The sequence below is a fragment of the Hibiscus syriacus genome, unplaced genomic scaffold (assembly GCF_006381635.1).
Source record: "Hibiscus syriacus cultivar Baekdansim isolate YM2019G1 unplaced genomic scaffold, ASM638163v2 tig00112699_pilon, whole genome shotgun sequence".
NCBI classification, from domain to species: domain Eukaryota; kingdom Viridiplantae; phylum Streptophyta; class Magnoliopsida; order Malvales; family Malvaceae; genus Hibiscus; species Hibiscus syriacus.
In genome coordinates this window covers 274,287-288,389 of record NW_024063387.1, presented here as the reverse complement: position 1 = coordinate 288,389, position 14,103 = coordinate 274,287, and the positions used below count along the sequence as shown (strand labels likewise).

General features: G+C 35.3%; 1 protein-coding gene and 1 non-coding gene across 2 annotated transcripts; one reads left to right on the top strand and one right to left on the bottom strand.

Annotated features, from left to right (window-relative positions):
• The first annotated feature begins 378 nt into the window (after positions 1-378).
• Positions 379-522, top strand: LOC120182663. Its single transcript, XR_005521852.1, has one exon. It is a non-coding gene; the product is annotated as a small nucleolar RNA snoR137 (small nucleolar RNA).
• A 740-nt stretch (positions 523-1,262) lies between these two features.
• LOC120182641 (protein SIEVE ELEMENT OCCLUSION B-like) lies at positions 1,263-3,975 on the bottom strand. Its single transcript, XM_039187559.1, has 7 exons — positions 3,757-3,975; positions 3,561-3,671; positions 3,041-3,489; positions 2,833-2,942; positions 2,598-2,740; positions 2,028-2,516; positions 1,263-1,923 (listed from the first exon to the last, which is right to left on the bottom strand). The coding sequence occupies exons 1-7, from the start codon at positions 3,934-3,936 to the stop codon at positions 1,294-1,296; spliced, it is 2,112 nt and encodes a 703-aa protein (XP_039043490.1). The 5' UTR covers positions 3,937-3,975; the 3' UTR covers positions 1,263-1,293.
• Positions 3,976-14,103: the final 10,128 nt, after the last annotated feature.

The following is a 14,103-nucleotide window of genomic DNA, read 5'->3' as shown; positions in this document are numbered from 1 at the left end:
TACAACTTACTATGAGGGACCATATTCATCTTACCAAATTCAAGCCCAAATGGTCTTTTGGTAATTTCCCCCAAATTAGGGTTTCCACCTCGCATTTCCCCATCTGCAATCCCAGAGCGCCGCTATAAAACCCCACGCTCACTGAGCAATAGGACGCCGCTGTCCATGAGGCAGTCATTCGTTTACTATTCTTCCATATTTTGGTTTAATCTTCTGTTGGTGCCTGCTGTTTCAATTCAATAGCTTTTAATAGGGGTTGCGACCTTCGTTGGCTTGTTACAGGAATCCAGAAGGCTTGCATTAGATATCTTTATTTTTTACTAGAGTTTTCCAGTTTTCTTGAAGAATTGGTTTATATTGTTGTTTTGTGTGTGAGCAGTTGCTTCTTACTGGTGAACGCTCTCAGATTTAACAGTGAGGGATGTTCATGTTTCCGAAGCATAAATTAAGAATCAACCAGTTTTAAACAGCGCCGTGCGTCTTTATTATTTTGCACAGTGCTACCTGTCTCCTGGTATATGTATTTTGAAATTAGAATATATTTGATGAACTGGTTCATCGTTGAATGAACAATTTACAAAATTCCAATGTAGAGTGGCTTTTAATTCCGAGGTAGAGCCAAATCTAATGTTGTTAAGTAGGTTATTAGTGTGTTTGCTTGGATTCAAGTGTCGTATCATTAGTGGAGGATTCAATGAATCATCAACTCATCGTGCTTGGATTTAGCTTGCTCTCGTAATTGAATTAACATCATCGCATTCTAAAATAACAAGACATGGATCCAAGCTTTGATTTTAGCTTGGTTTCTAACGTTTTATTTTGATATGAATGAGCCATTGATCGTTATCTTTGATCACTAAATGAAGTAATACGTGTTTAACTCTCAACCGAGATTTGGATGGAGATGACCGGAAAGTGTTTGAGTGATACTCCCTCGACTAAAAGGAATGAGATGCTTAGGTTTCAAAATTTAACGTTAAGTTTTTAACGGTGTACGGAAAGGAAACGAAAACTAAATGTTAGGTACGGTTTTTAACAAAATTAAAAGTTTAGATACCAAAATAGATACTAATTTACCATTTATTTCATCATGCGAGAATAAGAACTAATCCTGGAAGGTTAACTACAGTTGGCATGCATTAGCCATTAATACATGGGGAATTCTTTAACAAAGTTCACAACGTTTTATTCGCCAACCTATAGCATCAAGCAAAGCATCTTCCCTTACGTAGTTATTAATGTCAACTCCATAACGACTCCAATGAGCTCAGTCGAGCAGCGATGGCCTAAACATCAATCGGTGCAGCAGCGGAGCATTAGGAGTACTTCCATCGGCTTGCCACAGTCGACGCAAACAACTCTCTCATTAAAGCTTCCAATTGCAGCAGCACTAATCCCCGGTAGTATCAGGCAGTTGCAGTGGTGCTCGGTTTGAAGACTTTTGATGTAATCATTCAGTGCCGGAACAAAACCTTTTTCCGCTGACGCTGTCGCCCATGCCTTGTATTCTTCGAGGCTTTTCAAAGCAGTATCTGCCTTAGCCCTCGTCATTTCATCGGCTTCCCTGCTTATCACGGCCCATCCTCGATCATTTCCATCGAAGCCGAGCATTGTCAAAATCTCTTGCATGATTAAGTCATTTTGTACGGTCATGCCGTGCTGAGCTCTCGAGTGCCACATGCTTTCGAGCCGTGCCCAGAAGAACCATACCAACGAAATGTCTGGCAATGTATGACTGATGTTCTCTAACTTGATCGCTGTCATGTTTCTTCGAACTTGCTCTCTCGGGTTGCTTTTTCCCATGTAGAGCATCTCCAATTCGATGTTGGCTGCTCTCGCAACAGCTTTCGCGGCTGTTGTGAACTTCCGGATCCAATCCATGTCCTCTCCACCATACAAGCAGATGACTTTCCCTTCTGTTAACTGCAATTCATGGCAAATACAATGGCTCACAAGATTAGAAGTTAAAACATGGATTTGTTATATGTTCCAATCAAATTCAAGTAGGGTTTTCGAATAGGACTTGCCCAATTGTTTATGTTGGTGTCAATTGAATCTGCCAAGAGTTCAATCCTCCATGTTTCTCCTTTCCAAAGAGCTTCTTCCCTGAGCTTGGTGAAAGGGTATGCCGCGCTTCCCCAAATAAACATCATATGCATCGCATTATGGTTCACGACTTTTCCTTGAGGGTCCAACACCACTAGCAAAGGCTTCTTACTGAACCCCCACACCTCTTTGATGTACCTAATCACCACCGGTTGAATCATCGAAGGGTGAACGACAGAGTGCCACTGCATCGTCGCTTGTACAGACTCGAATTGAGTCATCTTCGTGTCATCAAACGGGGTGGACCTATTGACAATTGGGATCCAAATCACCTCGTACTGACTCTCGATCCCTGTTTGCCCTCGCGAGTCGTTATATATTTGTTCGAGAATAAGAAGCTCTTTGTCCGGGATCTCAATGTCCGAAATGAGTAATAGCACACTCTTTCGCCTCAGCACTTCAATGTTAACCTGTAATTTGGTACAAGTGATCAAAATCACATTGTTTAAAACAATTTTAAGTGTACTTATCTTCAGTTTGGCTATGTTTACCCTTCTCTTGGTAGTTCCATCCCAAAGTGGCGGCTGGTCATCCTTGGCGTAAATCAGAGCCTTAAGAATCTTTATATTATCAATATGTGTTGCTTCGAAGAGGCGGACCAACGTTTGAAATGCTTCGATGTCCTTCCGTTCATCTATATCGAGTTAACAAAAGTTTGCTGATATCAATTTACGGCAACGATCTGTATAATTTCGTGTAATTAATCTTGCAAAAAGGACTGCTTACTAATGCGTTTACGACATAGATTGAGCTTCTCCACAAGGTCGTCGTATATGCCATTGATATTGTGTGTCAAACTCGACAACTCCCATGAATCTGCAGTCGATGGTAAGAGCCTAAGGGAAACATCAAACATTATATGAAAACCATTAGATATGAAACACTCTTCATACTATATCCGTTGTCTAATTGTACTGGAGGCAGGAAGACATACTCATGTCCCATGCTAATGAGGTTCATAATCTGTGACGAGCAAACCACCATACCCCGGATGGTCCAATAAACAGCTGAAGGGAAATCGGCATTAGCTGATGACAATTCTGGGTCATGGGGGCTAATGTACTTCGAGGGAAGCTCCTTGAATTCAACAATGCACTTGGCAACCACCACCATCGCATTGATGAGGGCGGCAAGCGTGTCGAATTTCGGTTTCAAAAGGTCGGGTCGGGCGAGAACTTCAGGCAACTGTTTGAGCAGTGCAACTCCTTTGGCAAGTGGATTAGTGGCGTAAAGCTGAATCACCAGCAACAATTCACCATAAGTCATCGCAAATGCCGCCAAGGCTAACACAATCTTCGCATCCCACAAGTAACCTTTAACTATCTGAGCCACTGCTAGAGTTGTCGAATGCGCATCTTCTCCGATCGACAACCGGTAGGTTATCTGCCATTATTAGAAAAAAAATCAACCAGATTTCTTTGTAGTAGTAGAGAAGATGAAGATTATACTCAAACCTCGCAGGAAATTCTATTTATAGTGACTGCTAAAACGTCCATCAACTCATCAAGGTTAGAATAAGGGAGAGCTCTTTCATCATTAGCATCTTCCACTTGCTTGAGTGCTCCCTATGCAAACAATGTAGTATTAAATCATTAAACATATTATATATAAAGACAACCACCAAGACTACATAACTTGAACTGTTGTTACCGGAGCAGCCGGGGTTGCTCGTCGAAAGATGTCCTCGACGATGTCGAGAACAGGTTTCATGCTGATATCGAAACCAGCAAACTCATGGGTGGCCTCAATTAGCTTGCCCATCGCTTTGCCACCTGAGGCTGAGAAAATATGAGGGTCGCTCCTTCCATGAAATACTGATGACAATTCCATTGCGTTAAAAGAGATGGATTGCTTGGTTATTGTTGGATAAATATTGGAGGGACTCAAAGGACTTATATATAGGCAATTTGGAGAGGAATTTCTTCCTTGCTTCGAATGAGGTTTAAGCTATGAGTGCCACAGAGGATTGGAATTTCGAACAATGGCTTCGAAATATCTTCGTCCACAGCTAGATCTTAACAGAGTAAAGGTTCGCGATTCCTAGACCGCAACTTCCGACGTACGTTCATCGATGAATCTTGACTGTTAATGCAATAAATTGTCTTGGTTTTGTTACAACTGTTTGTTACAGCTTACGACTCCCTTTAGCAAGATCTGAACTAGATTCTTGTTGCTATACTGTGTTATATATAGTTAAAGTCTATTTTGTATGGATTCTGAGATTAGTATCATATGCTCATCTATTTTACTCTTAAGTATTAAGTGCAGTATGTCACATTCTTAGGAAGAAAATTCGGATTCGAATATTAGTAATTATTGTACTTGAAGGGACAACCACAAATTCTAAAAGGATTATTCTTCATAAACAATAGAGCCAACATGTACCCATCTAATTAGATTTTAGACACGACGTGCCTAAAAATGTATGTCAAGGATGGATGGACAACTTTTTTAGGGTTAAATTTATAAAATTTTAAGGCTAAACTTATAAAGTTTAAGGATGGAATTAGATTATCAACGAACAAAATAAAGAAATACTTAAATTATACGAGAATTTAAAATTTTTAGGGCACAATCATCCCCCACAAATCCCCTTGGTCTATCTACGATATGCATATTATTTGTTATAAGAAATAATAAAATAAGAAAAATAAATAAAGAATCCAGCTGCCTTGGTGGCTAGTCTTTCTCGTACTGTAACAATTACAGTAACAGAGGGAACCTTACGTATTTGAAGCGAAAAGCTAAGATGCCTATAGATGAAATTGACAATACTTTCACCTAAGCTTTATTCTGGTATCTTATATGTATATTTCCATTTCTGTTTTCTTCTGCCGTCGATGATATTCATGGCTATTAAACCCCCACCCCCAAATGTCATATTTGTAAATACAATTAATATGATGCAACTGAATTACAGTTATAATCTATCAGATGATTTCAGTAATAAAAGAGAATATTATTTTTAAAAAAAATCAGATTCGAGCAATTGTGTCACTAAGATATGTGTACATTATGAGACAGAACCATGATTTTAGTTAAGGGGGCAAAATAAAATGGAAAAATTAAAATAAATCAAAATTTAAAGACCTAAATAAGTAATTATTCTTATATTTTTTAATGTTAAAAAAGTTAGAGGGATAGAGTGGCTCCTAAGTGTCTACATAACTCCGTCTCTGTGTACTTTATCAATAAATTTTAAAAATAAATATTATCTTATAATTCTCTCGTATATTAAAAATAATTACCTCCAATTCCTACAACTATTGCACTTGTTATACAATTCGTTTTGCCTTGTTTCCTTAGCTAGTTAAGTAATCATTATTTTTTTTTCAAATTTGCGTTTTAATATTTATAGTAAGACAAAAGTACAATATATTAAGCAAACCTTCGAAAATATGTATGGTAAGACATTCTGTTACCTTACGTGACTGTACAATCAACAAAAAAATTATATTAATAAATAATTAATATAAAATATGAATTTAATAATGATTATGTTAATATATATATTTTGAATTGTCCCTCAATTCAGTTCGATTTATATTAAAGGTTAATTATACGGATGATCACTTTGTTTGTGTTTTGTCTACTTTTGGTCATTGATTTCAAAATACATAAGATATGATTACTTTCATTTTTATTTAGTTAAGATGCGGTCATTCTGAGTTAACTGCAGATAACAATAGATAACTATTTTGATATAATCACACATTTGATTTATGTTATTTACATATTTTTTTTAATTTAGTCATACTTTTAATAAATTAAAATAAATTTAATTTTCCAATCGAATGATTCTACATGTCATGCCAAGACCATTGTTTGGTCTAAAGTAGACAACATAATGTATATATTTTGTATCTTAGTGTATCTTAGTGTATAAATACTTAAATTCATAATATTTTATATAAGTTAACTTAAAAAATATTTTTTATATTAACATATTAAATATATTTTATTATTAACTTAATTTAAAAATATTTTATTTTTATTTCCATTTAAAAATATATATTTTATGTTAAAATTTATTTAAAAGTATGGCTAAATTGATAGAATATGTAAATAAGAGAGATCAAATGTGTGATTATAACAAACTATCTCGTCACATATTTTGTTAATTGTTAACAACAGTTAACCCGTGATGACTACATCTTAATTAAATATAAACGAAAGTGACTATATCTTAATTAAATAATAACGAAAGTAATTATATATTATTTTTTTGAAATCAATGGCTAAAAGTGAACAAAAGACAAACATAATTGATCGTGTAGTTAACCCTAATATTAGTTCACTCGCAACTTTTTCACCCGCTTCTTAATTCATGACCACTTCTTAGTAATCACTCCAACTGCAATGTCAGTTTGGTTGATAATTAGACCTTTAAAATTTGATATATCTCCATGGCTTTCATTTCTCATACAAAACAATCAAGAGAGTAGTGAGATTCCCCCCCCCCCTCCTTTCGGCTAATATGAAGTTAGAGAAGCAAAATATGGGCTTCGACCTATTCTAAAGCTGGTGTTAATATGGAAAGCTGAGCTGTGAGTGAGTTAGAGAGTTGGTTAGGAAGGTTAAAAGTAGTTAGCTGGTTGTTAATTTGTGTAAATAAATAGCTTGTATTTACTCATTCTTAATGTACAAAACTGGTAAAATATTCAATAGTACCATCATTTGTTGGTTCAAGTAGTAAGTAGCTTGATATCGTTTAAGTAAATTTCGAGTTCGAGTTTTTGTGTATACAAAAAATTTTGCTTAGAGACTTACCCACCAAAATTAGGTATGCAACCCGAGTCGATCCGGAGCAGTTAAGGCAAAATCTTAGGAACCGAAAGGACAAAAAAATATTCAATACTTCTTTGACTCTTCATACTATTGTTTTTATTCTTCACGCTCATTGAAAGATCTTGAACAACCGCTGGTTAATCTCCGATCGTTGACACGGTGGCCTTTATTAGTAATTTATAATTTTTTTTGAAAAAATATGAAGTGATTATAAGGTAATATCTGATCATAACTTTCCTAATTATTGACAACACATGTACATTATGTATACACAGCTGTTCGAACTCGAAAATTTAAAAAAAATAACACTATTTTTAACCACTAAAGTCAATAATTAAATTAGATAATTTTGTGCGAATTTAACATAATATCTATTACAACCATCGATCTAAAAAAATTATCTCTTATTGAATATGTAACGATTCGGGGTTGGGCCATACGAGTAGTTTTATTTAAATATTCCTATTAAATTTACTAAATAATTAATATTTTTGATAATTTTATTTTATAATCTTACGTCCTCTATTTTATTAATTAACCACAATCTTACCATCCATGAATTAAATCCAATCTTAAAAATGTACTTTATCTTCTTTGTTCATATTAAATGGTGGCACCAAATGGGATGATTATAAGAAACATAAAATTTTGTTGAGAATACTGTATATTGGAACTTAAACGAGGAGGTTCAAGATTCACAAATGTACTTATATTAACTAACACACATAAACGAAGAATTTAAACACAGGAATGAGTAGCAAACATCAAATCGAGTCGGAATCTGGTGGGTGTCGAATCCAACAAATAATAATATTTGCTTTTGGAAATATAAAATTGTAGTAGCCATAAGCAAGGTTGAATCCACAGGGATTGGGTAGATTTATTTTAACGGAAATTAAAGCAAAGAAAAAGGGTTTTAAAATTGAGAAAAGTAAAAATAAAAAGCATATCTAATCAACTAAAAATTGAGAGAAATTAATATTAAGCAAATATCCAACTAAAGGTATAATTTTAGAATTTGTTCAAAGAATTGATCATAGATGCAATGATAAAATCTTCTACTTTTCACTAAATTGGTTATGGTTATTGAGAAGCTCTAACAACCTGTCTCTCCTTAGTTTCTCGATAATCAAGAGAAGTTCTTTGATTATTTCTCTAGTTAATGAACAACCCTAGACAAGCTCTTAAGATTTAATCCACCAACAACATTAATCACTAGAGAGACCACCAATTCTAGCCAACGAATACACAAGCTCGATTCATTTAGACTAGGTTATATACCTTCATAACATAATCATAATCAACCATGTTACTTTACCACTAATATTAGAACATTTAAACAATTACGGATTTAAAGTTCTAAATGGCAATTTATCAACTTGATAATTGAACAACGGATCCTTTGCACAATCAATCAAGACGATAATTCTTAATAAAAACAGAAGATATATAAATAGTAAAGAAGTAAAAGAACAATGAAAATTATTTAGATCTCACAATCCTTGAAGAACCAAAGCTTCAATTATCCTCCAGTTGGAACAAAAGTATTTAGCTACTCATAATTGAAAGAAAACCAAAAGAAAATAAAGAAAACTTAATGTAAAACTTGATGTAAAACTAATGACCCTAGCTCCCCTTTTATAAGGATTTTCCTATTCTAGATAAAGAAGTTTCCCTTAAAGAAAATCCCACAAAAATAGGAGTTTTAAATGCCCTCATCCTTTTCTAAAGATAAGAATAATTCAAAAGAATCTTCCAGACGTCATTAAACTCTTTTTTCCTTGTAAATTCGTAACCCTAATTTAGGGTTGTACAGACTGGTAAGGCGCGCCCACGCCTTAATTGAAGACTTCTTCTGCTGTAGTTCAGGATGAATAAGCCGTGCCCACGCCTTACGCGAAAACTTCTTGTGGTCTTGCTAGCTTCTTGAATTCCGATTTTTCCTCCTTAATTCGGGGATTTTGTGAAGATCATGCTAATCATAAGATTTTGAACTTGTTTTATCCAAATCTTCAACCTAATCCACAAAATACGAAATATAATCAAAATCCATAATTTAATCAATTTTAGTTATTCAAATATGAGGAAAATATCATAGAATATATGTCTAATATGCATCTTATCAAATTCCCCCACACTTAAACCAATGCTTGTCCTCAAGCATACAATAGTTCAAATTCATAACTCTTCTCAATATCAATCCTTCTTCTTCCTTTGTTCATCCTTCCACAATCAAAATTGTCATGCCTTAAAGACTCAAATCTAGACATAAGAAAGGAACGAGCAATTCGTAGAAGAAATTCTCATAAACCAACACACATGAATAATCACTCCATCAATCTTTTCGAAATCAAAATGCAGTGGAATCTAATACCCTCACATTGGATTCACTCAATACGCTCGAAGTGTTTAAGGGTGTCAACAAACTCTCAAGCCAAAACATAGAAATTTTTTACCATAGGCTTGCTAACCTATCACATCCTCAGCATTAGTCAATGAATTGAATGCATAAAAACCTAAGGGTCTTAAACAGGGTGTAGTGGGGCTTAGGTGAAGTTTGGTAAGAGAGGAATTTGAGTTGTTTTATTGAAGGAGTCGTACAAACTTATCCACATGGAACTCAATCTTCAAATGTTCTCTTCAAGCCATATAACTTTTTTTTTCATTGCACAATCTCTCTTTCTTTATTTCCTTTGCACAATTTTTTGCTTCTCTTTTTTTTCTTTTTCTTTTTTTCTTTTTTTTTCAATGAAAGAGATTGCAACTCGAATCACTATATTCCAACATCTTCCGATCTTCTTAAGATAACTTGAATTCTCATGTGAAGAAGCTCATACAATCCTCCAATACAAGGTTCAAAAGAGGGGAAATTAACAAAAAGAATTTGATGTTTGCTTGTACCATGGTTAATTTCAAACAAAAAGGCTCAAGCTCAAAATTGGCTTTCTAAGGATGATAATTAGGGTAGGCTCTTTACGAAAGCTAAAAGTGGTTTCACCTAAATGCCCTTATCATTCTTGATGCATCAATTTTAAAATGTGGTCTTTGACATGTATAGCAAAGGAAGTTCTAGAAAAATTAACTATGTATGGCAATCACTCAATCAAGAAATGGAGCATGCTGAAAGGGAGTGCTCATTGGCGCAAAAACTCGCAAAAAGGGTAAACATGTATTAACTCCCACACATTTTTCATTCAATCAGTCATCAAGAGTAATCAACCAGTGTGTAGAAAATAAGAATTCAACTATTCAAGCTAATCCCCTATTATGCTTCAACTTAATTCGATAATTCACAACAATCCAAATCATATAAAGATAAACATCGAAAGAATCTGGAATTTTGAAGAGAAAAATCACAAAAAAGAACTAAAGCATACTTTTTTTAAAAAGAAAAAAAATTGAAGCAACATTATGTTCAGAGCAAAACCATGTATGAAATACTCTCCCCCACACTTAATCCATACATTGTCCTCAATGTATCAAAAGTAGATGCTCAAAAACCATAAAAGAATAAGAGCAGAAAACTCCCCTGAAAATGTTGAGCATCAACCACAATATCTGTCACGAGTTGGGGGTAAGGGCACTGTGTGTTGGCTGGGTTGATTCTTGGACTGAGTGGAGACGTGGGTCGGGTAGAGCGGGAAGGAAGGATGGTGGCGCTCATTCTTCTGAAGGAGCACAGAAAATAAAGAAAAGATAAGGCACATTTATATTTTAAAAAATATTTGAATCTTGTTTCCTGAACCAGAAGTGGTGTTGAGTTTAGACGTGAGCACGTCTTATACAAAAACATCTTCTGGATAGTGAGAGACTTTAGGAATAATTCTTCTTTTGTAAGGCGTGCCCACGGTTGCAAAAATTCATCTTCTGACCTAAAGAGAAAAACAAGAGTAATTGTACTCCAATAAGTCAAGGAAAAAAATAAAAATAAAATTGAAAATAAAAACAACGAAAATAGAAATTGAAAAAGGAAAAATTGGGTTACCTCCCAAGAGCGCCTTTCTTTAACGTCTTTGGCTAGACGTTGTAGCTTCTCAATCATCCTAAGTTGGGTACTCCAAAATGATTTGATCAGTAGTATGCGCCAGAGAACCTTCATAAAAAGGTTTCAAACGATGATCGTTGACCTTAAACATTTGACCTGTATCCAAACTTTGTGTTTCAACAATAGAGAAATTTTTTCTCCACCCAATAACTTCCTTGTACTCTCTAAGCATTCGAATCAACTTTTCTTCTTCTAAGTGAGAAAGTTTGTTGGGAATGATAACCGTAATAGTTTCCTCTTCTCCTAAATATACATGCTTCAGATGATTTGGCAAAGGCTTCGTTTCCAATTTTGGTGCATGCACAAGAGAAGGAAGAAGCTTGGTGTGAGAAAGAGGTTAATCAATTTTGGTATCTTGCAAATCAAGATCCAACACAGACTTTTTCATGATTCCCTGCAATCCTTTAGAAGTGAAATTCATGTTGAGTGTATATTTCAACTTGTCATCTTCATTTTTATTAAAAGTTTCATGTGCTAAAGGGTCAATAACATCCATGACAAAAATAGAGGATACATCACCAGGACATCTCATGGCATCATAAATATTGAATTTAATAACTTCACCATCAAATTCCATGGTAAGTGTACCATCATCTACATCAATTTTTGTCCTAGCTGTTTTAAAAAATGATCTTCCTAACAAAATTGATGTTGACTTAGAATAATCATCTTCTTGCATATCAAGCACATAAAAATCTGCAGGAAAAACCAATTCATTAACTTGCACCAAAACATCCTCTAAAACTCCCTCAGAATATACATTAGATCTATAAGTAAGTTGAAGAATCACTCCTATCTCTTTCAAAGGACCAATATTCAGAGATGAGTAAATAGAAAGAGGCATGATATTTATTGAGGCTCCTAGATCTAACATTGCTCTCTCAATCCTAACATTACCGAGTTTAGAAGGGATAGTAAACATACATGGGTCTTTGCACTTGGGGGGTAGTTTTTTCTGGAGGACAACTGAAACATTCTCCCCCATACTTACCTTTTCATTACCCTTGAGCTTTCTCTTGTTGGTGCACAATTCTTTAAGTACTTTAGCATATCGAGGTACTTGTTTAATTGCATCAAGTAAAGGAATATTTACCTCAATCTTGCGAAATGTCTCAAGAATTTCTTTCTCTTATGCTTCTTTCTTGGATTTAGCGAATCTAGAGGGAAAAGGAGGTTCTATGACAAATTCCTTCGGTTTTTTGCTTTTGAGTCCTTTAGGTTGGTCTTTCTGAGTTTGAGGAGCAACAACTTCCTTTTTAGTTTCTTTCTCTAAGGCTCTCCCATGTTCCAATGAACTAGGTTCCTTCAACTCCTTTCCACTTCTCAATGTGATTGCACTAACATTTTGCTTTGGATTAACAATGGTTTGTGAAGGTAACTTACCTTGGGATTCTAACCGACTCACGGAGGATGCCAATTGACTCATTTGATTCTCCAAATTTTGTATGCTTGTTCTTGTCTCTTGCTGAAATTGTTGTGTATTAGTTGCAAGTGATTTGACAATTTCTTCTAGGGACATACCTGGATTTGAAGAAGACTACTCAGGTGGAAAACACTGGAATTGTGATGGTCTTGGTCCATAGTTAAGGTTAGAATGATCCATCCATCCTGGATTATAGGTATTTGAGTAAGGATCATACTTCCTTTGTGGTGGATCTGGAAACCTTCCAACTGCATTGGCGTACTCATGAGAATCATGTTGAAGTGTAGGGCACACGTCAGTTAGTGACCTATCGTAGCACATATCCCACAAGCTTTCACTTGTTGCGTTTTTCCTACAACTAGTTGTTGAACAAGGGAGGTGAGATGCGATAGTTGATGTTCAATGGAGGACGAACCTACCTCATTCACCCTTCTTAAAGATGTGTCTTGCCTAAAGCCAAATTGTTGTGAATTGGAAGCCTTGATGGAGATCAATTCCCTAGCATCGTGAGGAGTCTTATTCACTATGGCGCCTCCACTAGCTGCGTGCATCATCTTCCTCTCCATGGGTAGTAATACTTCATAGAAATATTGGATGAGAAGTTGCTCAGAAATCTCATGTTGAGGGTAGTTGGCACACAATCGTTTGAATCGTTCCAATACTCGTGAAGGGTCTCAGTATCTTTTTGTTTTATTCCACATATCTCCCTTCGAATGCCAGCGGCTCTTGAAGCAGGGAAAAATTTATCAAGAAACATCCTTACCATCTCGGCCCAAGTAGTTACAGAACCAGGGGGTAAATAGAAGAGCCACTCTTTAGCTCTATCGGTTAGCGAGAACGGAAAAACGCGTAGCTTTATCTGCTCTTCAGTCACTCCTTGCGGTCTCATACTTGAACATACCACATGAAATTCCTTCAAATGCTTGTGAGGATCTTCATTCTCAAGTCCATGAAAGTAGGCAACAAATGAATCAAACCAGATTTTAATTCAAAAGCTACCTCCAAAGCTGGGTAGTCAATGCAGAGCGGTTGTTGATTCACATTTGGTGCAGCTAATTCTCTTAGAGTTCTTTCTTCGTTGGCCATTGTTCCTTCTATTTCAGAATCGCTGGATGAATCAACCAAGTTGACAGTAGATTCTGATTCAGGGGATGAAGAATAAGAAGCTTGTTTGTTGCGCAAGTTAGTTTCTTTTCTTAACCTGCGAGCGGTCTTCTCGATTTCAGGATCGTATTGGAGTTCACTTGCACGAGAAGAATGGGGCATCAAAATAAATCTAAATAACACCAATCCCTGGCAACGGCGCCAAAAAATTGGTGGGTGTCGAAACCAACAAATAATAATACTTGCTTTTGGAAATATAAAATTGTAGTAGCGATAAGCAAGGTCGAATCCACAGGGATTGGGTAGATTTATTTTAATGAAAATTAAAGAAAAGAAAAGGGGTTTTAAAATTGAGAAAAGTAAAAATAAAAAGCATATCTAATCAACTAAAATTGAGAGAAATTAATATTAAGCAAATATCCAACTAAAGGTATAATTTCAGAATTGGTTCAAAGAATTGATCATAGATGCAACGATAAAATCTTCTACTTTTCACTAAATTGGTTATGGTTATTGAGAAGCTCTAACAACCTGTCTCTCCTTAGTTTCTCGATAATCAAGAAAAGCTCTTTGATTGTTTCCCTAGTTAATGAACAACCCAAGACAAGCTCTTAAGATTTAATCCACCAACAACATT